We start from the raw sequence: 26,427 nt of genomic DNA on the forward strand, positions 1-26,427 counted from the left end.
GAGAGGAATTTCAGAGTGTGCTGGGCTGCAGTAAATCACTTCTTGCTAAATTGTAAGCCTTCTGAAAGCTCCATGAAACAACAAAGAGGGGGGGAAGCTGATTAGCCCTGGGTTGTAGCCAAACTGACATCATCATGACACTAGGCTGTTTGTTGTAGCTGACCACAAACAAGAAGTATGGGACCAGAAAGGCTACAAGCTCTGTGATGCTCTGTGATCATCTGATCTTTCACATGAACTAGGATCTGGTAGCAAAATAGCCTGATGTGGTATGCGCACACATAAAGAAGTGTCCAGCTACATTTTTGCACAGTCATATAGAAACATCATAAACCCATGCTCTTCTAGAAGGGTTTAGCTCAACAACATCTAGTTTATTTTGTTGCTAGATTTCTTTGCCCTCATGCCAGAGCAAATAACATCTTCTGCTTCAATCATTTCATTTTGCCATGAGAATGAACCAGAACTCTCTCTCTTGTTTTGATTGCAGCTGGGTAAATGACACCGAGATGCATGTAAAGTACACAGTACAGCGCAAAAATTACCCCTCATTTCTTTACATTTTGTTTTTAAGAAGCCAGATTTTCTTGTAATTTTTTAAAAGTGGTCTCGAGCAACAGTTCTCAAGACTTTCTGAAGGTCTTTCAAAGTTTTTCTTTGGACACTAGCAGCTTTTTCACTTATTTCCAGTCCAGTCTTTGTACCTGACCATTTTCAGGGGAATGGTTTTTTTTGTGTTTTTGAAGCAGTTTAGCACTGGTCTATGAATTATTCAATCATTAAAAAGGCATCTAACTCAAGCAATAAAGCAGTGCTGGGTCTACACATAACAGGCAACCTAGGTTAGAAATAATATACATAATTTGTTCCCATTCCTTTAGTTGAATCTGTCAAAAATTTGACAGCCATAAAATACAATTTTTCAACAACAAGTGAGTGATTAGCTGAAAACATGGTGTGTATTATAGCTGTAAAAGAGGAAACTGGGAAACTGGACAAGTCTCATCAGAAATGGTCTCAGTGGAGGGATGGCTGTCAAGAAGTAATTCTCAAGGAAGGGAAACATGGAGTCTGAAAAGTCTCAGGTATGCCAAATTACACAAGAACTGAAAATAAGTGCCAACAGTTCTTATAGAGTGGTGAATCCACATTAGAAATTTTTGGTTCAAATTGACATCAGCATGTCAGGAGAGAGGAATAACAGTACATGAGTGTACACTGTAAATATAGTTTGAGGCCACATTTCAGTCAGTGGTGTTGGAGATTTTGTCAAAACTGATTGAATGTTCTTCATTCATAATTCAGATTTTGATCCAACACCCAATAGTATATGGAAAGCTTTTGATTGGCAACATTTTAACTTTTCAGCATGACACTGATCCCTAAAACACTGCCAATACAGTAAAAGTATACCTGGATAGAAAAATACAATTTAACACTGTCAGTCATGGATAGGCCTACCCAGGGCGCGGACCTCAACATTATTGAAGCAGTGTGGGATCATCTTGACAGACAAGAGAACAAAAGGCAGCCAACATCCAAAGAAGAGCTTTGAATGTCCTTCAGAAAGTGTGGAGAACTATTCCTGACAACTACTTAGAGAAATGACAAGAAAGCTCCCTAAGAGAGTTCAGGCTGACTTTCAATCTCATAAGAATTGTACAAACTAAATTTCTGCCTCATATGCTATCTTTCAATAAATCATACAGTACTATATACAACTCATTTAGTGTGTAGCATTTGGCTATAAAGTATCCAGCTAGCTGAGGCGTAGCACCATCCCGGAGAGACTTGTCTACAACTGACAATGATACAACAAATACAACTGCAGCTGAGATTGTGTAACTCACAAAGCCAGCCCTAGTCTCTCTCTCTCTCTCTCTCTCTCTCTCTCTCTCACACACACACACACACACACACACACACACACACACACACACACACACACACACACACACACACACACACACACACACCTGAACCAGTCTGCCAGCCTCTTCAGGCAACATACTTCTCCTGTACAGTACACAAACGCACACACTGCAATGAATCATTCAGACAAGCATTTGCATCCCGCAGACATCATGTTGGCCCTCAACCAGGAGCAAACAAAACAGGGGAAGTGAGTGAGCATATAGGCCAGGCAGCCTGGCAGTACAGACACAGTGTGCGCACCCAGGTAAGCAATGTCCCGCCCTATATGCTGCCGCGTTATACCAGTCACACTGGGAAATCTGTGTTTGTGTCAGAGTCTGTGCCTGCATGTGTGTGCGCGCATGCATGCATGTGTACACGGGGCCTTCATGATGATATTATCATGTCATCTCTCTACAAATCTTAATACAAATTCCTGCTGACTGATTCAGAGACACAGTTATTAGACAAAAAAAAACAAAACCTAAGTGAATGGTTCAAGTGTTTCTTTCACATAAATATTGTTTATTAATATAAAAAAGTTTTCATTATAATCAAATGTTAGAGAATATTTTTTAAAAAGCTGGCGGGTTATTTTAATTACCAATAAGTAATTATTTTGCAGTAATCTGAGAAAATTCTATTTAGGATTTACACTGGGTAAGCATTAAATAAGGGATGTTATATTAAAGAATAGGTAATGGGTTTACCTATTCTTTACCTATCCTTGAAAGCTGTCACGATTTGTGCTTTATTGAAGTATAAACCACAACTAAATAAACACATAAATAAGCCGTTATTTTAGTTTTAAGCACCATGATCAAATCTTATCCCTCAATATTTTCAGTATGTATGGCAATCTGTAAAGTTATTGGAGTAATTTTTCAGCCAGACACGCAGTGGTACCAAACACTGAGTCAGCAGCACACAGTGACTAAAGCAGCTCAGTACAGATGCTGAATTAATGTAGATCAGTAACATCATGGCCAAAATCTGATACACTCAGCCCGGGTCACATTATGTCGATATACGAGCATGAGCAAAATCAAATTACAACACACCAGTTGGCACATGGTGAACTTGGAATCTTCAGGCCCTCTAACCCACTTTGACAAGTTCCTAAAAAAATTTTTCACTAAAATTCACAGAACTGCGTCTGTTTTTTCATTCACTGAGAGGCCATTTTGCAGGCTGGCCACTTCAAAGAAAGTTATATCGTGTGATATCACACCTTTTTGTTCGTTTGGGCCAATATGACCAAACATGACAGCTACTAGGCATCTGCAGTCATCTAGAGAAGTATTTAAGACAGTCTGCAGTACCCCTGATTTTTTCTTTGTTTTAATCTATGGGTAAACCTACATTGCAAGAAAATATACAATGAATAAAACACATTTTCAAAAACCACCCCACCACTGTGACCATTTATACCCAAATCCTTTCAAACTGACTTCAGATCAGTGTATACACAAGCACCTACTGTGAGTTGTTTTAATAACCGTTCAGCTGTCAACCATAGACAGCTACTCAGCTACCATGATTTCACCCACTGGCACCCGAAATCCTGTTTTGAAGCTTTGAAGTCATAGGTATATAAAAGTAGGGTCTGAAAAATTATGCCATAGCATAAAGAGAAACGCATAAGTGCCTTAAACTTATATTTTATCTGAAGACCACCAGATGGCTGTAGCTGTGGTTGCTTAAAGAAATCTACGGAAAACTGGCTTTCTGTCTCAACTTGTGCCAAACATTTCCTGATGAGTTTATGGGCTCAGGTTCTTGGTAAAAGGTAAAATAAATAAAATCATACTTATTTTGACAATCTTGGTCGCACTAAAAATGAGGATCATCCATGCTATAAGTTGTTAGCCAATGAGCAAACAATTTTCACAGTCACACATATTTACTGATTCTTTTAATGTGAAAACCTACACATTTCCTGATTTAATAGCATTTAATGGACTACAAAGTGAAACCACAGGAAGCTGTTGTTTTACCAGAGCTAAAAAAAGAACCTGTAGGTGGTCATGATGGGTATAAAACAGAATATCCATCACATGATTAGATAAACCATCTGTCTCATAATATGTAACACATGGCTAACCCTATTGGCCAGTAGTTCCTAATAGCTCACCAACTTATCTCACCGAGTGCCTACCAGAGCATAGCATGAAGCCTGGCATGGACCCGCTCATGATTGTGATCTTGAAATATTACAAGAATCTAGCTATTGCACAAGGCAAGTCCTGCTGCCACTTTCTTTTGATACACCTAATGTATTTACGTAGTGGGGCTGCTTCTGACCCTATATCCTGCTTCCAGTGTATCCGGCCCTATAGATCTCCTCCTCCTCTCCTCCAGACCACCAGCTCTTCTGTCTCAGACACACACACACACACACACACACTCACACAGACTAGACCATACACACTGGGAGAGTGGCTTTCCACTAAAGTGAAAAACAGGAAATTGGATGACATTGTTCGGTGCGCCGACGTCAGCAGTGAGAGATACTGTAGAAAGAGTAAACAGCTTCCTCCACCCCAGAGCTGGGACCAGGATGCAGGGAATCTTGGGATGCCTGCCCTGCTCGTACTTCTTAGAAAAACGGCTACTCCATATTCTCCAGATCCTTCGCTTTGACAAGCCCTCTCCAGTTAACGTGCAGCTAACACTCTCTCTTCGTTTCACCGCTCCCTCAAACCACTTCATCAGTTCAGGAGTTTATTCCTTTTAAAAACTTCTCTACATGTGGTTAAGTAGAATATGATATGCCTAGCTGATGGCACAGTAACATAGGATGAGATCAGATTTCTTCCTTAGAAGTGTTGGGCCTCACAACCAGTGGTGGGGTGTCATGCGTGTGTTTGTGTATGTGTACGTGCATGTTCCTGTCTAAAAGTGTGAATCAAATGGAGATGAATCAATGTACTTGATTAGGACTGATTAAGGGCAGCAGTCCCAGCCACAGGTGTGGATGCACACTATGTACCAGACAGACACACCAACCCTGACACACACTCAGCTAAGTGATGGGCTAAATGGCACCGCCTGACACATCAACCTCACCACATGCTGAGCCACTCAGATAGTATTGCTAGCTGCCCATGCTGGGTGTGTTACCTCAAAGAGAATAATTCACTTTCATGTGTGGCCACTGCCTATAGATCTGCCCCGAAACCAAGAGTAACAGAGAAGTTTCAAACTTGTGACCATATCCAGCTGAGATGAATCGACTACCAAGCCGATATTTAAAACCTTTAACAAATTCAGCTGAACTAAATCGAAATTTCTTTAAGTAAAGTACCAATGCACAAAATATGTAATAACAACCAGCCTGGTCTTAAGGAAAAGGGCGTAAAACACATTAGTTTATCTCATTCCAGCAGCATATCCTTTATTAAGAATGGTGGTCGACCAATCTAAGGTAACTAGGGTCTCTTAAATAAATAATGAGTGATTTATCACCACATCCTGTCTCCTGCTCCACACTTTGTTACGCTGTCAAAATAAAAGTGGTACAATTCGTATTATTTTTCAGTAATGAATAGATACAGTTTCATCACTATTTCACAAGCTGTCATATAAAATTTTATGAGAAATTCACCTAATGCCTTCAGTGTGTGGCTCAGTGTAATTGGTCTCCATGAACACAAATTCACTTATTTTGTGACTATTTCAAAGACTTTCTTGAGACTGACATGTTAGGCAAATTAATAGCTTTACTTATTCGTGTACTTTAACAGTATCCATCCATATAGTTCCCACTGATAAGACATCTGAGGCCTATCAGTCACACAGGTCTAAATACCGGTCAGCAACCGCAAACGTGTAATCTCCAGCTGTTTGATGAGTGCTTGATAGCTGAAATCAGTTGCAAAAAGGGTACTGGACCAAAAACCTCCTTTTCATTGTTTATGAGCGTACAAAATTAGAGAAATGCTTTCAAAGTAAAAGTTCTGCTGCACCCAAAACATTGTAAAGTAAAAACCTTTACTTTGAAGACAAACGGTCTTGTGTTGCACTTTTTTTACAGTTTCACTGCAGCTCGGGGAGTACTGCGTGAGTGTTCGTAGCCAAATTGGCGCCTTGTGAACAAACTACAAACGACAGATCAGAAAAGTGTCAGATGACTCATCAATGCTTTTCTCACAACCAACAAACCCGAATACACAACCACAGCCATAAACAATAAACTTCCACAACAAGCTGCACCTATAGTACTTCAGAAAACTGGGAAACACCGTGGTGGAGAAAAAAAAAAAAAAAGAAAATTATGATATATAATCTTCAAAATTCGTCAAAAGCCTTCAGTACTGGTATGATATTATAACTTCCACTCTTTCTTTAATTTTTCTGAAAACATAGTGTCTTCATCTACAGTGCAGTGAAAACAAAAAAAGAAAAAATTGCTCCCGTCCCAATTTTTTGGTGTTTTGCACATTTGTCACACTTAAAAATTTCAGAGCAAACAAATTTTAATATTAGACAAATGTAACCCAAGTAAATGCAAAACGCATTTTTAAGTAATGTTTTCAAATTTATCCAAACCTACCTGGCCCTGTGTGAAAAAGTAACTACCCCCCAAAACCTGATAACTGGTGGTTCTGCCCTTGGCAGAAAGAACTGCAGTCAAGCGTTTGCGATAACTGGCAGTGAGTCTTTCACATCACGTTGGAGGAATTTTGTCCCACTCTTCTTTGCAGAACTTGCTTTTATTGAGACATTCAGAGGTGGGTTTGCTGGTATGCTTTTGAAGTTCTTTAGATGTTGTTTTGAGTCGATGAGCTCTTAGAGGTTAATCAGTTAATTCATGATTCATGGGCACGATTACTTTTCACGTAAACCCAGGGGAATTTGGTAAACCCCCCCCCCCCCATAATAAATGAAATCAAAATTTATAAATGCATTTTATATTTATATTTATATTTACTCAGGTTATCATTGTCTAAAAAAAATTGTTGTATGATCTGAAACAGTTGAGTGTGACATATTTCATAGAAATTAAGAAGGAGGCAAATACTTTTTGTACATGCAGAGGTTAACAGATAAAAACTGTCCACAGTGTGAATTCTTTTGTTGCCTTATTTATGGCACATGGATCCATCCCTTTGCACTCTAGGATAAAATCGTGTGTTAAAAGCATTTTGGAAATCAGTCTAGCTTAATCCGACATTACATCTCAAATAAAAGACAAATTAATTTTTCAATTCATCCATCAGGTCCTTCATTGCCTTATTATGCTCAAAAAGTAATAAAATAACCACTGAATAAGATAAAAAAAGGACAAATAATAAAATCACAAATGCAATTAATGTGCTAATGTAATTACAGTCCATCCTTTCTGAAAAATAACTACGCCAATGTGTAGTCTGGCTCTGTCCACATGTTTTATCCACAGTGACCAACCCCACAGTCAGCCAGGCAGAAGACTTTAGTTGAGTCGCTGGCATGAGTGAGGGAAACTAGGCCACTGTGGATCGGTTTGTCCCAGAACATCCATGCTTTCTCTCTGTCTCTTTCTCAGTCTGGCAGAACACACACGGAGGAAAGACCAATTGCCTGAAACAAAAACTATGTCCAGCAAAGTACACACACACACACACACACACACACACACACACACACACACACACACACACTACATGAAATGAATAATCACATTCAACTAATTTTCTTTCCATTCTTTAGATATATGACGGTGTGACTCACATGCAATGTTGAGATTAACAATGCAAGCATCTTGCATTTACTATGCAAATTGTTCAGTTATGTGTTCATGACAGGGCAGAATAAGCTGCCACAGTGAATGAATATAAATTTTACATTAACCGATTAATTTTTTTATCTCTCTTTTTTTAATTCTTCTCTAGCCTGGCTACGAAACTGATGATAGTTCTCACTATTCCTACCTTTGAATGGAAACCAATTTAAGGTCATCCTCCAACTAATAATTAGTATTCATTAATTGGCTCTTGGTGAATTTTAAGAATAAATCTGTTTGCAGGAAAATAAAGAAAAACAGAGAAAAAAAAAAGGGTTCACATTTACATCACAGTGAGATGTAATGCAAGTCAAACCATGCTATTTGGACAAACGGGTAACTATTAAACATCTTTCCATTTAAAAAAAAAAAAATTCATTACTTTAATAGGTTATCATAAACAGATTAATGTAGTTCTTTCAACTGCAAACTGTTTAAAAATCTTAATTACACCATCTTATTTTCCTAAAATAATCAAAATCTCATATTAAGTGATAAGAGATGGTCTCCAACTATCCAAAATAGTGAAGATATCTTTGTGAAATTATGTGCAACTCACAAAGAGCTTTACAAAAAAGTTCCTAAGGACCCCATAAATCTTAAAAACTAGATATCATTTAAGGCTCTGGAAATGAGGTCACTGTTTGAATACCACTGTGTGAGTACCATTACATTCAAGATTATAAAAAATGAGAAAAAGACAAATTACAGAAGCTTGTGGTTAAGCTAACAATAGAATTGTACCCTTAGAGTAGATATGTAAATTAAAAACACGACATGATGTTAAAATCACTGGTGGACCAAGTAAATTACATTGATATTCTCATTAAAATGCAAAGTTCTGCTGGGAAATCTTGGATCCTTGGGTTGATATGGATGTTACTTTGACATCAACCTAAATGTTACTGCAGGCCAAGCGCACCCTCCATCTCAGTGGCCTTCCCAGTGGCTGCTCAGTGATCTGCACCACATTAAACCAGAGCTTCAGTGACGTAGCAGCTTATTTGCCTCACAATCTATCACAATTCACAGACTGCAAAACCACAATTTTGCAGAATTTGGGTGATGACCCATTAGATGATCAATATCAATGATCAATATAACAGGGAGATTAGCTGTTCTTGTGAATTGTGGGCAGGTATGACTTCACTGTCTTTTTTGGCCAGACGAGCTAAAGACAACTTAGCAACTACAACTTTTACCCAGCCTCCAAACTCTCAGGATCTTTAAGTACTCAAGGGATAGGCCTGATCCACAGAACCCAAATGAAGCTGCCGATGTCTTGGGTCAGGACCCCAGAGAAACCCTCAAATGATTCTCTCTCAGAGAATACTGCCTTTCCTCACCAACGGTTATTGAATCGTGATTGCTACAAGTCACCAAATATCAACAGTAGAGTTGGATGTCTCGAGACCACTTTTACGTGGTCTTGGTCTTGTCTTGGTCTCGCTGTCTCGGTCTTGCTGTCTCAGATCGACATAGTGGTCAGGAGATTTGGAGCCAGCAGTATGACACACAAAGTAACGTTCCATAATGTGTCCTGCGCAAAAGCATCAGCTCTAAGAGCCGTGCTTAGAGAGTGCTTTGTAGTGAATCAGAAGAGTCGACTCCCATTGAGCGAGAGCCAGCTCCTCACTTAATTTCCTTTCGCTGCTCAGCTCTCACATAGTGGCTCAGCTATGCTCCAATCCCTCCACATTGTGGCCAATCACATGCGAGGATATAGGATAATATCATTATGTGAAAAACAGAGAGGGTAAGAGACGCAACAGTCAAGTGGAGCGTGCGTCTGTCCTCTCAGTAAGTGAGTAGTAGAGTAGTAGTAGACAGCGGTGAGGAGGGCTGTGCGAGTGCATCGCAAAAACACATAAATATGCCTGACATCCGCAAACGAAGCAGCATCTGGCTGCAGTTTAAAGACTTTTTTTGTCTCGGTCTCGTCTCGACTTTGGTCTTGGTCTTGTTCTCGATACCCTCTGGTCTTGGTATTGTCTTGGTTTAGGCGGTCTTGACTACAAGTCTAATCGACAGTAATCCACAGCTCTGGTCACCACATCACTGTCAGAGTCGACAATTATGATAACAGCGTATAGTATAACAGGAAGCATATGAGCCAAGGTTGCAACTCTTCTGGATATTAAGGGTGCAGCTTAAGCCTACAAGTGGTCTAATCTATCCTTACATGCTAAATAACCACAAGCAAAGGAAAAACAACTGCTGCCTTCCATTTGAAGCAGAAGCTTTGATTTCCAACTTTGAAAGGTCACACTGTGTCACAAGGGTGTCACAGTGCCCATAAAACTGTAAAACCTGGAACCTGTGCTTTTGTGCATGTGTGACTCATTAAATAAGCCATACACAGAAATGACCATTGCATTGGACTGCTAGTGACCGATGAATGGCTCTACCTAGCTAGGAGTAAAATAGATCTTGTATTTCTTGATATTCTGTTTTTACTACTGGAACTGCGTCAGCTCGAGAATGACGTGGCTTCCATCTCTGAATCCGACTCATGATTTAAATGTAATGGAGCATACATGTGGAAGATGCCACCCTGACTCATTGATGAGAAGGGAGATGAATTGACTGATTAGCGATTTCCAAAAAAGCGATATTAAAAAAAATGCTATTATGCTTTTCAGACCAAGGGAGGAATGTTTCTAATTCAGCGACACACCTGAAAGACCGGCATCCAGACCTGTTCAAAGGGGTGAAGGAGTTTCAGTTTGACATCACAGTATTATCCTTCCTAAATGTTACCATTTTGTTTGAGACAGCTGACACTGCTGTTGTGAAATCAACTATTTTCTGTAAGTTCAGATGCATCAATAGGTTACCCAGCAAGCATCCTCACAATTTAGTCTGCGTCCTGTCAACAAAATATAATGGTTAAGATTTTAAATAAGCGGTCTGCGACCACCATTCTAGTAATTTTTTCATTTACTTAAAATTACTTTCCCATCCATCCATCCATCCATCCATTTTCATCCGCTTTGTCCGGGGCCGGGTCGCGGGGGCAGCAGCCTAAGCAAAGAGGCCCAGACCTCCCTCTCCCCAGCCACCTCCTCCAGCTTATCCGGGGGAATACCAAGGCGTTCCCAGGCCAGCCGAGAGATATAATCTCTCCAGCGTGTCCTGGGTCTGCCCCGGGGCCTCCTCCCGGTGGGACATGCCTGGAACACCTCACCCAGGAGGCGCCCAGGGGGCATCCTTGTCAGATGCCCGAACCACCTCAGCTGGCTCCTTTCGATGTGGAGCAGCAGCTGCTCTACTCTGAGCCCCTCCCGGATGGCCGAACTTCTCACCCTATCTCTAAGGGAGAGGCCAGCCACCCTTCGGAGGAAGCTCATTTCTGCCGCTTGTATCCGCGATCTCGTTCTTTCGGTCACTACCCACAGCTCGTGGCCATAGGTGAGGGTAGGGATGTAGATCGACCGGTAAATTGAGAGCTTCGCTTTTACACTCAGCTCCCTCTTCACCACGACGGACCGGTGCAGCGTCCGCATTACTGCAGCTGCAGCCCCAATCCGTCTGTCGATCTCCGGCTCCCTTCTCCCATCACTCGCGAACAAGACCCCGAGATACTTGAACTCCTCCACTTGGGGCAGGAACTCATCCCCGACCCGGAGTGGGCACTCCACCCTTTTCCGGCTGAGAACCATGGCCTCAGATTTGGAGGTGCTGATCCTCATTCCCGCTGCTTCACACTCGGCTGCGAACTACTGGGCTATTACTTTCCCATAAATGTTATTATTTTTTAGATTTACATGTTTGAAATGACCCCCCCAGTTTAAAATGATCTAATCCTGTCCATCGTAATACTATTTAATAATAAAGGAGTAAAGTAATAATGGAATTTATAATAAAGTATTTCATGTTTAAGTACGTGAGATAAATCCCTTAGTATTGGGAGGGACAGTCATGTAGTTCTAATGATATTGATACAAACGACTACATTTCTGGTGTTATGAGATTCCTCGTGCACACCTCCTACATATTAGGGCCACTCTTCCCATATTTTATGTCAATAATTTGCCATCTAGCATCATATCTGTCAGCGCATCACTTCTGTTATGCAGCAATCACAATACAAAACAGATTTTTTCACACCCCTTCAAATACTCGAAATTTTGTACCCTTGTCCACTTCAGTATTTCCCCCGTTGCTACCATCTTATTAAAAAGTGGTGAAATTACTCAGTTGAATAATTTGACAGGAGAGAGTGAGAATAGCTTTTCTTCCTGATCTGTAGTGTTAGCTAAGGAAGCTAGCAGCAGCTAGATAATTTCTTTGGTACATTTACAGTAAGTAAAGGTAAGTATTTGCTCTGTGGAGGGAATTCATGATGGCATGAATTTAAAGACTGTGGTCTAAATAAATTCTGAAAATGCTGCTTGACGTCAAGTTTTAAAAACCTGACACCTGAAATGCTTTTCCTGCAGTGTTGTGAATTACTGCTTACACGTGCTGTCCAAAAAAACTGAAACTTCTAATCACACACGCACACACATTCATTGTTTTTCGAGCGGGTGCTTTCAGAATACACCCTGACCTTTATTCTGTCTGCAGTGAAATCTCTCCTACCTCACCAGATAGTGCGGAAACTCAAGCATACGGGAATGTGCACACAGACACGCACACAAAGGGAAGACACTGAGAAACACACAAGAGACTGAACTTGTCCTGGAATTCAGTCCCAAACGCCTTTGAGTGACGTCTGTGGTTTAAAAATACAGAGTTTGCAGAAAACGGATAGGTTACTGCATCCTTGGTGACCTGTCCCTGTTTCTAACTGGTGTTAGCAAGCAATGCTTCAGATTTCCCAGAACCCACCGGGGTTGTGTGAACTGCTGGTCTAGTGCGATGTCTGTCATTTACAGTGTCTTTGCAAAGTCAAAGTGAATGCTGCATTCCCTCATTTCACGACGTGCCCAGGACTGCCTGCATGCATGCATTCGCTGTATCCATCAGAGTTTGTATGTGATCTGTGCAACACAGCGCCAAGGAGAGTAACTGAGGCTTGGCTGAGCAGCAGCTCATTCCGTCAGGCCAAGTGATGAGGGTTGTATGAGGAGCAGAAAAGAGTCGCATTCATGAAACTTGGAGAGAAACACTTCTCATGGATGTTTACTATACTACTGCATGCCAGCAAAGACAGATCACATCGACACAGGTCGACTTTTATGCATCTCCTGTGGCTGGACTTTTCTAAATATGTCCATTTTCCAATCATGTTCCATCATTTCAAATCACCCGAATACACGTAAGTTCAAAGTGTGCTCACACTATAACCACACACCATCTGTTTTTTTTAGGATCCTACAGAACCACAAGCACAATCCAACTTTAAAAAGTTCTGATCTTTAAAGGCAGCATCGACAAACTAAAGAGGAGAAAGTGTATAAGATCAAAGAGTGAACGTGGTCATTTATTTATATAGGAGATATTTAAAAATAATAATACTTTTTTTTTAAAAAACAAAACAAAACTTCAGTACTTGAAATATTTCAGGTTGTAAAACACCATATCTCACACAATGGCATATTTGATTACACCTTCCCTGCCTCATAAATAACTGCTTCTTTCAAACTGCACAACTCCTGTTAATGTTTTCCAAACATGTTAAATATTGTGTTTTTGTATATCTACCACCAGTGCGTGACAATTAATTAAAGACAGACCCACAAGAAGCTGAGCACTTTCTCCTGCGTTCACCTTCAAGGTATTTCTGTCCTTATCCAGATTACCATGAAATCCCTGTAAGACCTGGTCAATCCTAAGCTATCCAGGGCTCTGGGGCAACCAAAACCTCCCCTTCTTCCAGTGGCCTACTTCAACACTAGTACAACTACACCGCAGGCCTGTTTTACCTTCCCTTATGTTCACATCTACTCTTCCTAAATAACCCCTCAATTTTATTACACGTTCTTCCTTTCACCCCCACTATCATTTATCAACTGTAAATCCTCTACTTACAGCACCTGTCATCAGTGTGTTATCTTTACTGTGAACCATGTGTGACTATTGATCAGGTGTGTGTTATTTTTATTCCTCCCTCTCAGTCCAGGTAAAGCCAAAGGCCAGTGAAGCAGAAGGACAGTCTAAGTTGGACGCTGCCCGGTCCAGCGACACTACAGCGTGCTGTAATCTTATCGGGAACCTTTCCATAGCAGTCAGCCCCCCCTCCTTCTGAGTCCAGCCAAATACATGACAACAAGTCCAAACAACAGGCACCACAAATAAGAATCGGGAATCATTAGTGTACAGTAACTTTCGTGCCAGATCCATACCCAACAGTGCAATCTTAATTACCACACCGGCCCCATGGCCTAAAGAGCGGATTAGAATTTGAAAAAAAAAAATGCACTCCTGCTCCGTCTGTAACTCTGCCTGACTCTAGCCCTCCAAAACAGCTTATATGTTAGTAAAAATATCAGAAGTGGTTCTCCTGGGCTCCTCAGATAGCTGGGAGAGCATTAGATAATCACCAGACCCCCCTCCGTCTTCTTCGCCTGCTAAAACAGGACCACTGATGTCACTGTTGCATGAGGGATTAGTGAGCGACACGGGGTGGGGCTTGGCACACAAACTATACTGGAATCACAGACAAACATACACACAGAGACACGAAACGCTGAATAAGGATGACTGCACGCCAACAGAAACATTAAAGGGAGTTTGTAAGAAACACAAAGACATGCGGCCCAGTGTACCCTTAGAAAATATGCAAATACAGAAATGGGGAAAAAAGTTTAACTAGACCGACAGCAACTTCCCGTCTGAAGAAAACTAATATTGTTATTGAATTATTTTAGAAATCACGTTTCCCTTTGTGCATATTTTAATTACCACTGTAAGGACCATTAAAAGAAGCTTTACTCCTAATAAAAGTCTAAATTATTTGGGTTTCACGCAGGGGCGTAATTTCCAGGGGGGTTAGAGGGGTTATGACCCCCTCAATAATCAGACCCCACCAATATAACCCCCCCAATAAAATTATGAATTATCTTGCATAAATAGGCTGTTGATTTTCTTTACTCATTTCAGGTATTACCAGCAAAATAGTTGCATGTTTAATCATCTGGGAATTTACCCAGATTTATTTATTTAGACAGAGATATTGACCCCCCCAATGTTTAGTACAAAGTTACACTGATGGTTTTATGACCACATCCCTGGAAACACTTTCAACTGGTTAATTCTCAAAATTCAGACCTAATCAGTTCTGGTGGATGTCAGATATTTCACTGCACCTTTCAGCTGCTTGTATCACTGAAACCTGAGCAGGTTTTTTCTTCTTGCGTACTAACGCTGGCGTTTCAACTGCTTTCTTTAGGAGGCCATTATAAAAGGAAAGATTTTAAAATGTTTATACTTACATACGCTCAATACTGATTTAAATGGAGAACTGGAGATTGCAATTTAATCTCCAGCATGTCATGATGTCATTTACATTTAGAGAGGATTTAGTACATCTAATACACCCTTTTCCATCTTGAAAGTGCATTCTGCACAAAACCCATTTCACCTCATCCAATATTGCTGGTAAATAAATAAATAAATTTATTTGCAAATGCATCGTATCATTAAACAGAAACTGTTTAAGACAACACATGTGTACAGAGAAAATTCTTTCTAGCGATTAGCAGGTATTTCTAGGGCTTGCCATTTTCCTACGCACCCAAGATGCCTGATAGTAGGTAATGAGTGATGTGACGCAATATTGTTAGGTAACCAGTCAAAAAGGTAACACAAAATCTCTCTTAACTTTATGTGACTGATTATTCTTCCCTACACGTTAAGCAGAAATTGGTTTCTTGTATACAGATTGTTGCTACTTAAGGTAGAAAGGCAGCCTTGCAGCTCTTCAACCTTCCTGACTTTGTTGAAGCAGAAGTATCTAGAACAATATTTCACAACTATAAGCAGCTGTTCTTGTTGCAATGCACACAGTAATACAGGCAGTCTGTGGAGGAATGTCATTAGGCAGGTGCAACAGGTATGATAAATGGCACGGGTTCTCGTGAACATCACGCAGGAATGTTTCACTTGTGTCACTCCTATTAGAACCATGCAAACATGCTCCACTGTCATCAATGACTTTATTAGGGTGTGTCCTTTCATAGTTTCCACTGAATCATTTTCTACTCTCCTAAAGTGTCCAACAGGCAGTCTTAGAGGTAGTTTCAGTGACTGTTTTCAAATGCTGTTTTTATGAAACCGAACTGGTATGCGCCTGGAGTAATACAGTCTATCTTGAATCAACCTTATCACCTCAAAGCAAAATAATATGAAGCATAAAACCACTGTCAAGTGTTCTAGCAAAGGTTGTGCCAAAGTGTCCTTCTCTGACATGCAAAATTAGATCAACTCGATAGGAGAATCAGAATGGAAAAATTACTTTAATATTTGGGTATATTCATCTTGACCTTTAGGAAGAAAAGGCTGTTTTGACATATCAAAGTTTCCACAACTTAAACTTGAATTTCTCTGGGGTGGGGGTGTTACGGTGGAGCTAACCAATAGTGACTGGCTCACTCCATGTTTTTGAAACTTAGCTACAAATTTTATTTGCATGTCACGGTCGAACGGTTTGGATTACTACAGCTCTGTTACAATCAAGTAAGACTTTGACGGGATCAGTTAGTCAAAAGAGATGATTTGAACTTGCCTATAAAAATCAAAAAGTTAGTCGGGCGTTCTCACTGAATTTCTGCACCAGCCTACATGTGTTGTTACAAGCACGCAATGGACACTGCAAAAACAATGTGCACCATCTACACTCCGCCCCACCGACACTGTTAGGGCTATTTCAACTGAGGGTACAGTGCATCTCAAGAGCAAAAGACAGAATAGACTCCAGAGAGCTCTGCATCAGAGTTAATGTCCCTTTAAACAAAGGAGGAGGAGAGCAGCGCTACTTTAATGGGGTGCACAGCAGGTGAATGAGTGTCTTGTGTGTTTACAATAAGCTGAAGGCCTTTTTGCCTTAAAGCTAGTCAGCTCAGCAATTATTTAGTGAAAAAAGGCAGCAGAAAGAAATCAGTGCCTCTGGAGCACTTTGATTGTAAAATTATTTTTATATCAATTGCCAGGTTTTTGCAATAAAATACCCATCAGGTTTACAATTCAACACTAAATCTAATAATTTTTGGTGCTTTGTATATCCTTCCCCAGAAGGAAACCTTCCAACAGGCAACATTCCTTCAGTTTCTTCAGTATATTCTGGCAGCGAAGACAGCGGTGTGATGAAGCGTGAAAATGTCCAAAGTACTCCAGTAACCAGTTGCTATTAACATGGCTGTTAGCTTTGTTAAGATGATGTGCTGTGTGTGGTTACATCAGGACACAATCACTACGAAAGGCTCCATTCCAGAGCAGATTCACTCCTGTGGACACGGACGCTGTCCAAGACTGATGACACTGGGGTGAACTTTTCCTTTGGAAGAACAATGATGCTGTGTTTTTACACTATGTGCTTTTCATAATCGCTCATAGGTGTGGGAGTGGGACTTCAAGAGATTAATGTGTAATATAGAGGGTCACATGTGACAGTAGTGTAGTATCCTAAACATTCATTCACATGAAGAAAAAAAACAAAAAAAGGTGGTCTAAGCAGAAAATGGTGATAATACTACCAAGCCAACAAATAAACTAGGCAAGATAAGGTTAAAGAAGAGAGATGGCGCAGAACCTTAAATATACACAAGAGCATTTCTAATACTGTGACTTTTTAAGGAATCTTTATGGACTAGCTGTTGATGGCTGTAATCAGTCCTCTCACAAACAGCTATTTAGTCTAACATAACATAAAGACAGGCTCTAGCCAGAAGTAGCCCGTCTTCTGGCCGCCCCTCTAAAGCTCAACAGTTAACATGTTGCATTTCAAATAAATGGTAAAGTTGTGTCAATGATCAAAGCCAAGAAATACTCCATCACACAGTCCACAGAACCACAGCTCACAGGTTTGACCCTTTGGTTTTGAATCAAATAAGCAAACAGCGTATAATGTGTTAATTTGTAACCTTTAAGGGCGCCGCTAGAGGTTTCTAAAGTGTCAAACCTGTCCTTTAAATCCTTGTAAATGGTTTTCTGTTTGAAAATGTGTCACAAGTTAAAATGCAGCACTCCAATCATTAGGCTCACGTTTGCCACAACATGCAGAAACTATTTCACCTGCCCTGCCATGCCTCAGTGAGGACGAGCATAGATACTTTGTGCATTCAGTATACTGCTATTTTATGTACAGGCGGGAGTGTACTTCACTGAGAATATCACATTATTGTGATTTTTAACATTTTACAATAACGTATACTATAGTTGGTCATTATCAGTTTTATCCAATAAGATAACATTATCTCACTTCTGCTTTTTTTTTTGTCTTTGCTGCAAAATTAAATTGCCAGGCATATTAACATTGTCGCTAAATCCTGATGGAACTTCTGCCACATGACAAAGTCAGTCTGCTAGCAGTCGGATATCAGTCTGCAACTGAATGGGGTCAAATTGGTGATTTGCAGTGTAAATGGTCAGAAATCTTCCATTTATTGCCCATCTACATAGACAAAAATTTACAAAGAGAAATTTAGCAGAAATTCAAATTGAACTATCATATTTGTGCTCAGCAGCCTTCCTGTTCAATAAAAATATATCCAGAAGACAACCAGCTACCGGAAGTCCTTTCGAGTTGTGCTCACTGATAAAAACTGATTCTGATGGAAGGATGTTGGAAACCTGCCTGCATTTAAAAATTAAACAACAATTATTTGCACACCTTCAACAATCTCTCTGAGAGTGACTGCAGTCAGTCCAAGTCAGATTGCAACTGTTTTGCAGAAAGGTTGCCTCATACCAGGCCAGATGAGCAATAGCCTTGGACTCAAAAGCAGTCATGAGTGCACAACACCCTCAATCTGCGGACAACCATGGTTGCGGAATGTGAAAAAAAAAAATTCAACGCAATAAACAGACAGTCACCGATTTTTTTTTTTTGTAGATGCAAACAGGCTGCTGTCCCATTTCTACTCGTGTGATGGAGCCGTTAACTTTCTCTGAGTTAGGAAGTAGTTTTGTCAAGCTAAGTGTTTCCAGTGTTGGATAGTTTTTCAACAGAGCCGATTTGATCAAAATTTGCTCGGCTAACAACATCTCAGGATGATGACACATAAGATAAGCCCTGTTGTTCATAGTATTCCCAGAGTATTTTAATTTCCTTAATAAATATCTACGGTATATTTGATTTACGTGTATCAATGTGATATTGCCACGCAAAATATACTGCATCAATTTGTTTCCCCACACCCTTGTCTGACCGCGCAATTATTGTCAAATAACTGTGATTCTGCTGCACTACGAATATTGGAAAGTTAAGTGTGAAGTGAAAAAGAAATGATGACGCCTCATTCTGCTCCATCCCCATGAATAAATATGATCGACCCTTAGGACAAATGACATCAGTGATAGTTGACACCTAAACAGTCAACAGACCAAAGCAATCCTAAAATAATCTGTTTCCAGCCCAGCCAGGCCTAAAAGTCTGGATGCTTGGAGAACAAGTGGCATGACTGCATAGCCAGAGCAGATGCTCAGACCTTAGAAAGCCCAGAAGCTGGGAGAGGCGCATTCAAGGAAGAGCATGAAAGGCCACCAGCGGACCAGGGCCCACTCACAGCTACATTCCTGTGAGCTCCTGGAAGAGCGAACAGAGAGCGCTGCAGCAACATAAACACTTGTAGCGCCTCGTTTTGGAAGAATACCATTTCAGTAATCTCATGAAACTGTCACATGCCGACCTTATGATACTAAATTCTAAACCTGGAGGGGGAGCAGAACAAGCTTTGAATGTGGCCTTGCTTGTTAAGACCAGTTTAAAAAAAACAACAAAACAAGAAAAACAATGGGAGGGTCTGTTTCACAAGTACACGTAACCCGGTATACACCCCACAAGTAAGGAAGTCCTGTGAGATGAAGAGACCGACTGTAGCTACACCTAAGGTGACAAAGAGATTTATCATTTTATCTTAATTTAATTTAACACTCAGGGTGACACTATATGAAGTGTTGTGAGCTGCTTAATGTTCAAGAACAGAGTGGTTGTGGGAATTAAAATGTATGAATACTGTAGTACATTTGGCCCTGAACTCTTGGATATCTAACGCTATGCAAACATGGCTGATAAGCACTAGAGCGCCCTATATATCAACCAGAGGAGTGTGGTTGTGCCATGTGCCCCATCTTGCCTCCTCTGAGCTCCTTCTGCTCATGTGCTAGTGGAGATAAATGACATAGCAAAAAAACCAAAAAAAAAAAAAAAAAAAAAAAAATCCCCCCCTTGCTGCCCCCTTACTGCCCTTGCAGGCACTCCAGACAGGAAGGGAAACACAGGGACACTGCAGCTGACATTTTGTTTGAATAAAAGATAAAATAAACTTATTAAAGAAGCTTGCAATTTTCCTTTTTCATGCCAAAGTTTAAAAGAAAAATTACTGCAGAAAAAGAAACGTTAGCTTGACATGTGGGGGAAATACGTATGCGTCCTCGCCTGCCAAGAGCTCAGTTTCATATCGGTCAGTTAAATGTGAAACTACGGTCACAGGCTGGTTGGCTTATCTTGACACAGGGACTGGAAACAGGGAGAAACTGCTCATCCAACTCTGTCCAGATGTAACCAAACCCATTTACCAGCACCTCTAAATCTAACTGATCACCGAGTTTGTTTTGTTTTTGTTTGTTTAAATAATGCTTTATAGCACAGGAACTTTGCCCCAGTGGGATTCAAACGGCCAGCTGTGGCAGCACGCCAGGGGGGAGTGCCATGCTCTGGGCTATAAAAGACCACTGTACATATACGCATGACATCTTTGATAGACACGGATAAACACAATCCATCATTTGATCCATACAGCAGCTGTAAAGACAAAGAAAACAGCGTGAATGCTGAAGTCAACTGAACATAGATGCTTCTGAGGCTGCTCAGAGGGAGACCAGCAACTATTGTGCATTCAGTCGTGTGCGATTGTGGCAATGAAGGCAGTCAGAGAGAATTTGAAGAGTATCACCTAAGAAGTAAAAGGTATATAATTTAAAAAAAAAAGAAAAAAAAAAAGGTCCATGTCTGATAGCCAAAATGAAAGACAGAGAGAAGGAGCCCATATCAGTCTCTTTCCTCTCAGGCAGCAGAAAAAGCACAGTGGATTAATTCATCACCATGCGAAGCCTTTGCCCTCCTCTGGAATAAATTACCCAATGACTCTCAACTTGGACTAAACACACACAAACTTGGCCATAGAGAGCTCGCACGGAAACGACAGGAGCGAATACTGACAAATGCAGACAGTGTGCTCAGGTCGGCGGTGGATCAGGTTGGTGTTTCAGATAAGCAGCAGTTAAATGTTTCTCAGCCGACAGGAAAGAAAACCTCATGTGCCCGGTCGCCCGCGGGGATGGGAGGGTTAAATGACGAGGGGGGAGTCTGAGGTATAGCCTGAGTGATACCACTTATGCTAATGCACGCAGAGGCTGGAATCAGGCAGTAAGCAAGATGGCATTGCTTTCCACACACTTGTAAGCTTAGCACCCTTTACTGCCCTTTTTCATTCATACTAAGAGGTAACCGTGAAGCTGATTTTACATTTGCTGATCTGGGAGTGGGGGCTACTTGATTTCCTTGTGTGGGGGGCAATCAGACTGGAAAAATCAAGGCCAGATAAATGATGTTGTGTTTGGCTAAGGCCTCTCTTTCTCTCTGTTTAGGCCAACACACACACACACACACACACACACACACACACACACACACACACACACACACACACACACACACACACAGCCTACTATCACAGGACCTTGTACTTGAGCCTTATCATCACTAGAGCAGCCCAGATGGTAACGTACCCTTGACAATAACTCACATCACACTCCCAAACTTCTATTGAGTCCTTCTCACGCTGTAGATGCCTGCACATGTTCTGATCCTGCCTCCCTCACTCATATGTAGATATAAAACAAAGTAAGCAGAGGTACAGCGCAGATTTCACATTTGCCTAACACAGTTTTGCAATGAGCTAAACGTGTACACTGCTGTACTTACTGCCAGTTGTGTGTTTATTTGAAAGAATATTATTATCCTTCAGGGCACGAATGCGTGTGTTCTGTTCAGAATCACAGTGATTCAAAGCCGAAGCCCAGAACATATAATAATAAAACAGAAGAAGTATTTGACATTAAATTGTAGTGATTTATATGTCAATCCAATGTACTTATAAAAAAATAAATAAAATAGGGCTGTGTCACATGAAATGATATGAAACATTCATCATCTCAGGGATCTATTTTACAGTGTAAATGCTTTCTTGCTCATTAGGTCTATTCTTCCAAATATTTTCTGAATGAAATGCAAGAAATGAGTGCTTTTCAATGATATTGCCTGAAAAACTGCTTTATTAAATCAAAGTGCTGCAGGTGTCTGTTATTGGTCTTTTTTTTTTTTTTTAAGAGACTCCCCCCCCTTTAAAAAAAAAAGAAAAAAGCTACAACAATCAGAAGTGGTGTGGATTCCCGAGGCTTGAATGCATCATGGCGAGCTAACGCATGTGTGGTTCTTAATGAAAAGCAACCATAAAAATACTTTTTCTGTCCATTGTGGTAAAAATAAATCCGGCCGCTCTCTCAGAAAATGCGTGGCGGATCTCGGCAATGACACCTTACAGAGCAGGAATTAACATTTCCAGCACAAGAAGATTTGTATACCATTAGTCTAACTCAATCAGGGAACTAATTCAATCAGAGTCACAGTGGGCGTTTTGACGTGGGGGCATCTGTCACACAGACTTCTCACTGCATCCTGGGGTGACATTTGGCCACAAAATTCAGCTTGACAGAGGCCCTCAGATAGCCCGCGGCCTGTCGGACAAGCGCACACTTTCCCATAAACACACAGATACACTGCTGCACTACTAAATTCACAACATCCCACCTTCTTCTTCTTTAAACCAACGCTTTGTGCTTACAGACGCCTGCAGATCTACACCAAAACAATACAGTACAGACCAGCTTTGACTGCATCATAAATGTGCCACCAATGGACTCTTCAGAGACACGATGACAGCTCCCAACGCTATATTGCTCAAGTTTTTATGCTGACGAGATTACGCTTTTAACCAGCACAAAAACATAAAAAAAATGGATCTTTATGTTTCAGTTTGCTGCAGATAGTTACACCTATCTGACCCCAAAACGCACGTCTTAATCTGAATAACAGAAATTGTTATGTGCATGTGTAATCTCTTACACAACAAAAAGGCCAAAAACAATCATCCTGATTAGAAACACCTATTTAGTCCCTGAGTGGAAGCAGGCACGGCCTGTTTTGTTATATTTAGTGTAATTATTATTGGTCCAATACACAAATGGGACTGTTACTTTTTTTTGCCAGTGATGAAGCACTTTCAATGAGAGACTTTCTGGTGTAATCCTACCGCCATCCTTCTCATTACCCACTTTCCCCACTTGTAGCGCAAAGATCCCTCTGCACGGTCAAAGTGGGTACTGATAGCTGTTTGTGTAGGTTTTTGTGCATGAAGTTTAGACAGCAATAAGATTTCGCAAGAGAGGACATCCTACTGAAAAGCATAACTGGTGGAAAGGTGAAACAGAGGCCAGAGCTAAGTCAGCTGAAAACAGCTGAAAGAAGCACGTTTGACAACATGTTGCTGCCTTGTGCGTAGATTTTTTAGATCTGTCAAGTCCAGCACTTCACAGAGTAGATATTTAAGGACTCACACACACACACACACACACACACACACACACACACACACACACACACACACACACACAAAAAAGAGTGCAACAAATATTTGCGTCATCCTGAAACCTCAAAGAGAACAACACCTCAGGGTAGCGCGAAGGGCTTTCGACCCTATGACCTTCCACTGAGCGTGGCCTATTTCCTCTGAATTCAGAAAAGCAGCAAAATTGCAATGCTCTGCATGGAAATGTGTATTTGCAACAGGTCATATATTGTAGTGACTGTGCCTGTTGGTCTGAAGAGTCAGATTTCTAATGGCTTTGGAGTCATCCCCTCTCCCGTCTCCATGGATTTGTGTGTATTCCTTCTTTAATATTTCTATTCAATAACCTTTTTTAAGTAAATAGACTGTAGTTTATAGAGCAGAGGTTTTTTGTTGAACAGCTTTAGACATGCATATACACAAGCAACTGACTCTCTCACACACATAGATACACACATGCATACATAGTGGATCTGTGTCTGTGTAAATGTAAATGAATGTAGAGTCCCTCACCTTGCAGCTAGGGGGTTTTAGGGGTAGTCCAGAGGCAGGATTTCCTTGATGCTGAGTGGTATTAGTCTGCTGGGGTGAGTGGGAATCCTCGGACTCTTTTCCACTGTGGTAGACCACCCTATCAGAGATATGAATACTTGAAGCACAGCCCATGCTTCAACCCACTTCAGCCTTTTTTTTTTTTCCTTTTTGCGCAAGTGCTTTACTTTGAGGCTACAAGAGTGTCATTCGCCCTCTTTTTGTAATCTTAAAGTCCACTCTTCCTCCTAAGGTTCATACTTTTTCTTTGTTGTTTAAATATAGGCTACATATATATAAATATATATGTAAATATCATCTAGGCCACAGCAAAGCCGGTTCTGCAATTGCTCTAACACAAGGCATGAATAATATATTTTTCTAACCCCCACCCCCGACCAGGAAGCTGATTTCCTCCCTCTGTTTTTCACATGAAGTTAATTGGAGAGTTTCAATCAAAGCAGCTGTCTTGTCCTCGAAAACTTGGATTCCGTTATTCTTCCGCTGCTGAGATCCCCATGGACGATTTATTTTATTTTTTATTATTATTATCCCTCACTCCGGCTCCTCTTCTCGCCTTCCTCGTACCACATCATCATTTTCTCATTTTTCTCTCCCCCCCCCCTCCCCCCTTCAACTTCAGTGTTATCAAGTAGGCCTAAGACACACCATGCAGTTCCCCCCTCCCCGGCCAGCTTTCATGCAATAGTTTTATCCATTTTTTGCGGCCAAGGTTTCATGTGTAGTCGTCCTCCACCACCTCGGAGCCATCAAAAACGATGCCTTCTCTCTCTCTCCCCCCCCTGTCCTCTCCTCTCCTTCTCTTCAACAATCCGGTTGCCCACTTCAGCTCAAGACACGGGCCCATAAACCGGTTCTCACGACACTTTGCTCCAGTCCTGAGCGGTTCATCATCAACAGGCTGAAATATTCACACTGCAGAGCGTTATTCTGGCCAGTGGCTCCGGTGTCAAACAAGCTTCGTGAAGCATACTGCCCGACACAACACTCCATTTATAAGCCCCAAATCACCAATTTTAGGACGCGGAGAAATCTTGGTGAATGGCTCGCAATCTCCATTCAGGCATCCGCTGGCCGGCTGAGGATGATCCGACTGATATAAGAGCTCCAAACCCGGGTGCAGTAAAGAGTGTTAGCAGGCTCCGCGATTTTCTGTCATTCTGGAGGAGGAGGGAGAGAAGAAAAAAGGATGTAAAGGCTGTCAGAGAGTAATGTTGTGAGGTACCACCTCTGGAGAATGCGATCGCTCTGAGAGAGAGACACAGAGAGGGAGAGAGAGAGAAAAAATCTTCCCCCCCCCAAAAAAAAAAAAAAAAAGGACCGCTCCGTGTCCACAAGTTTCAGATCCGAAATCGGGCACGGCAGGATTATTTGAGGTTGTCGAGAGCGGAAGTAAGGCAAGATCGAGCTACATAATGCTGATTTAATGTTTGTCTTTTCTCTGCCTTTTCTGGCGTTTGCCCTTCCAATTCTTCAGCACTGCTTGACAGCGGCACATCCAATAAAAGCACCCGCAAGGATTGACCTACAGCCTTTACTGACGTTAATGCAAATGAGCTGCGCGCAGCCAATCAGAGGCGCGCTCGGCGCCGCTGGGCGGTCCTCTGCTTTCTGTGGGAACTTTGAAAAGAGGAAAAAAGAGCCCTGGCCAACCAACGCTGAGCTGGCTGCAGGTAGCCTTACCTTTATTTATTTATTTATTTATTTCATTTCTTTATTCAAAGCACGTAGCACATGCAAACCGCAGATACTGTGGCTGTGGATGAGTATGTCGCCCTGCTGAATCTGGGAAAACACATTTACAATTTTTAATACACAGGAAAACGCTTGAATGCACATAATGAAGTTGAAGTCTATGCAAATATGTCTGAAAACACACACAAAACACACTAATGTATATCTAAATCCATTAAAAGGCTCTGTAATGAGAGATTATCACACTGACGTTGTTGCTGATAATGAAATGTTAAGCGACCATGGGGCGATTTTTTTACATTTTTGGTTAATATGATACACATTGTGCCACATAGTTTATAATAATTTTTTAAAAAGTAAGACCAACTATCACAACTTTAAAGAATTTATTGCGTTGCTTAAAAAAAAAAATCCAAATATGGTTTTATATTTATTCTTTTATTCTCACATTTTACACTTTTGGCAATGTTTGTTCCTGATGAGCTGTTTTATTTTGTGAAACTCATTCGCTCACCTCTTTGGCAAGCTTCACTAACTCCGCAGCACTCCACAAAGCATATTTAGGGACTAAAAAACAAAAACAAAAAAAATGCAACAAATGTCTGCTTCATCCTGAAACCTCAAAGAGAACAATACCTCAGGTTAGCGCGAAAGGCCAGTGACCCCACGACCTCCCACTGAGCGTGGCCTAGTTCCTTTGAATTCAGAAAA

At 41.0% G+C, this 26,427-nt stretch overlaps 1 protein-coding gene across 1 annotated transcript in view; it reads right to left on the reverse strand.

Moving 5' to 3' along the window:
- Positions 1-24,616, reverse strand: part of pde8a (phosphodiesterase 8A) — a 51,607-nt gene extending 26,991 nt beyond the window's left edge. Inside the window, exon 1 of the mRNA XM_085273309.1 lies at positions 23,983-24,616. Within this exon, the coding sequence (XP_085129435.1) occupies positions 23,983-24,135 (153 nt within the window). The 5' untranslated portion in view covers positions 24,136-24,616. The remainder of the gene's footprint in view (positions 1-23,982) is intronic.
- Positions 24,617-26,427: the final 1,811 nt, after the last annotated feature.

This window comes from Mchenga conophoros, linkage group LG1 (assembly GCF_057382185.1).
Source record: "Mchenga conophoros isolate Kocher_MC1m ecotype Shallow Benthic linkage group LG1, M_conophoros_male_GT1.1, whole genome shotgun sequence".
Classification (NCBI taxonomy): Eukaryota; Metazoa; Chordata; class Actinopteri; order Cichliformes; family Cichlidae; genus Mchenga; species Mchenga conophoros.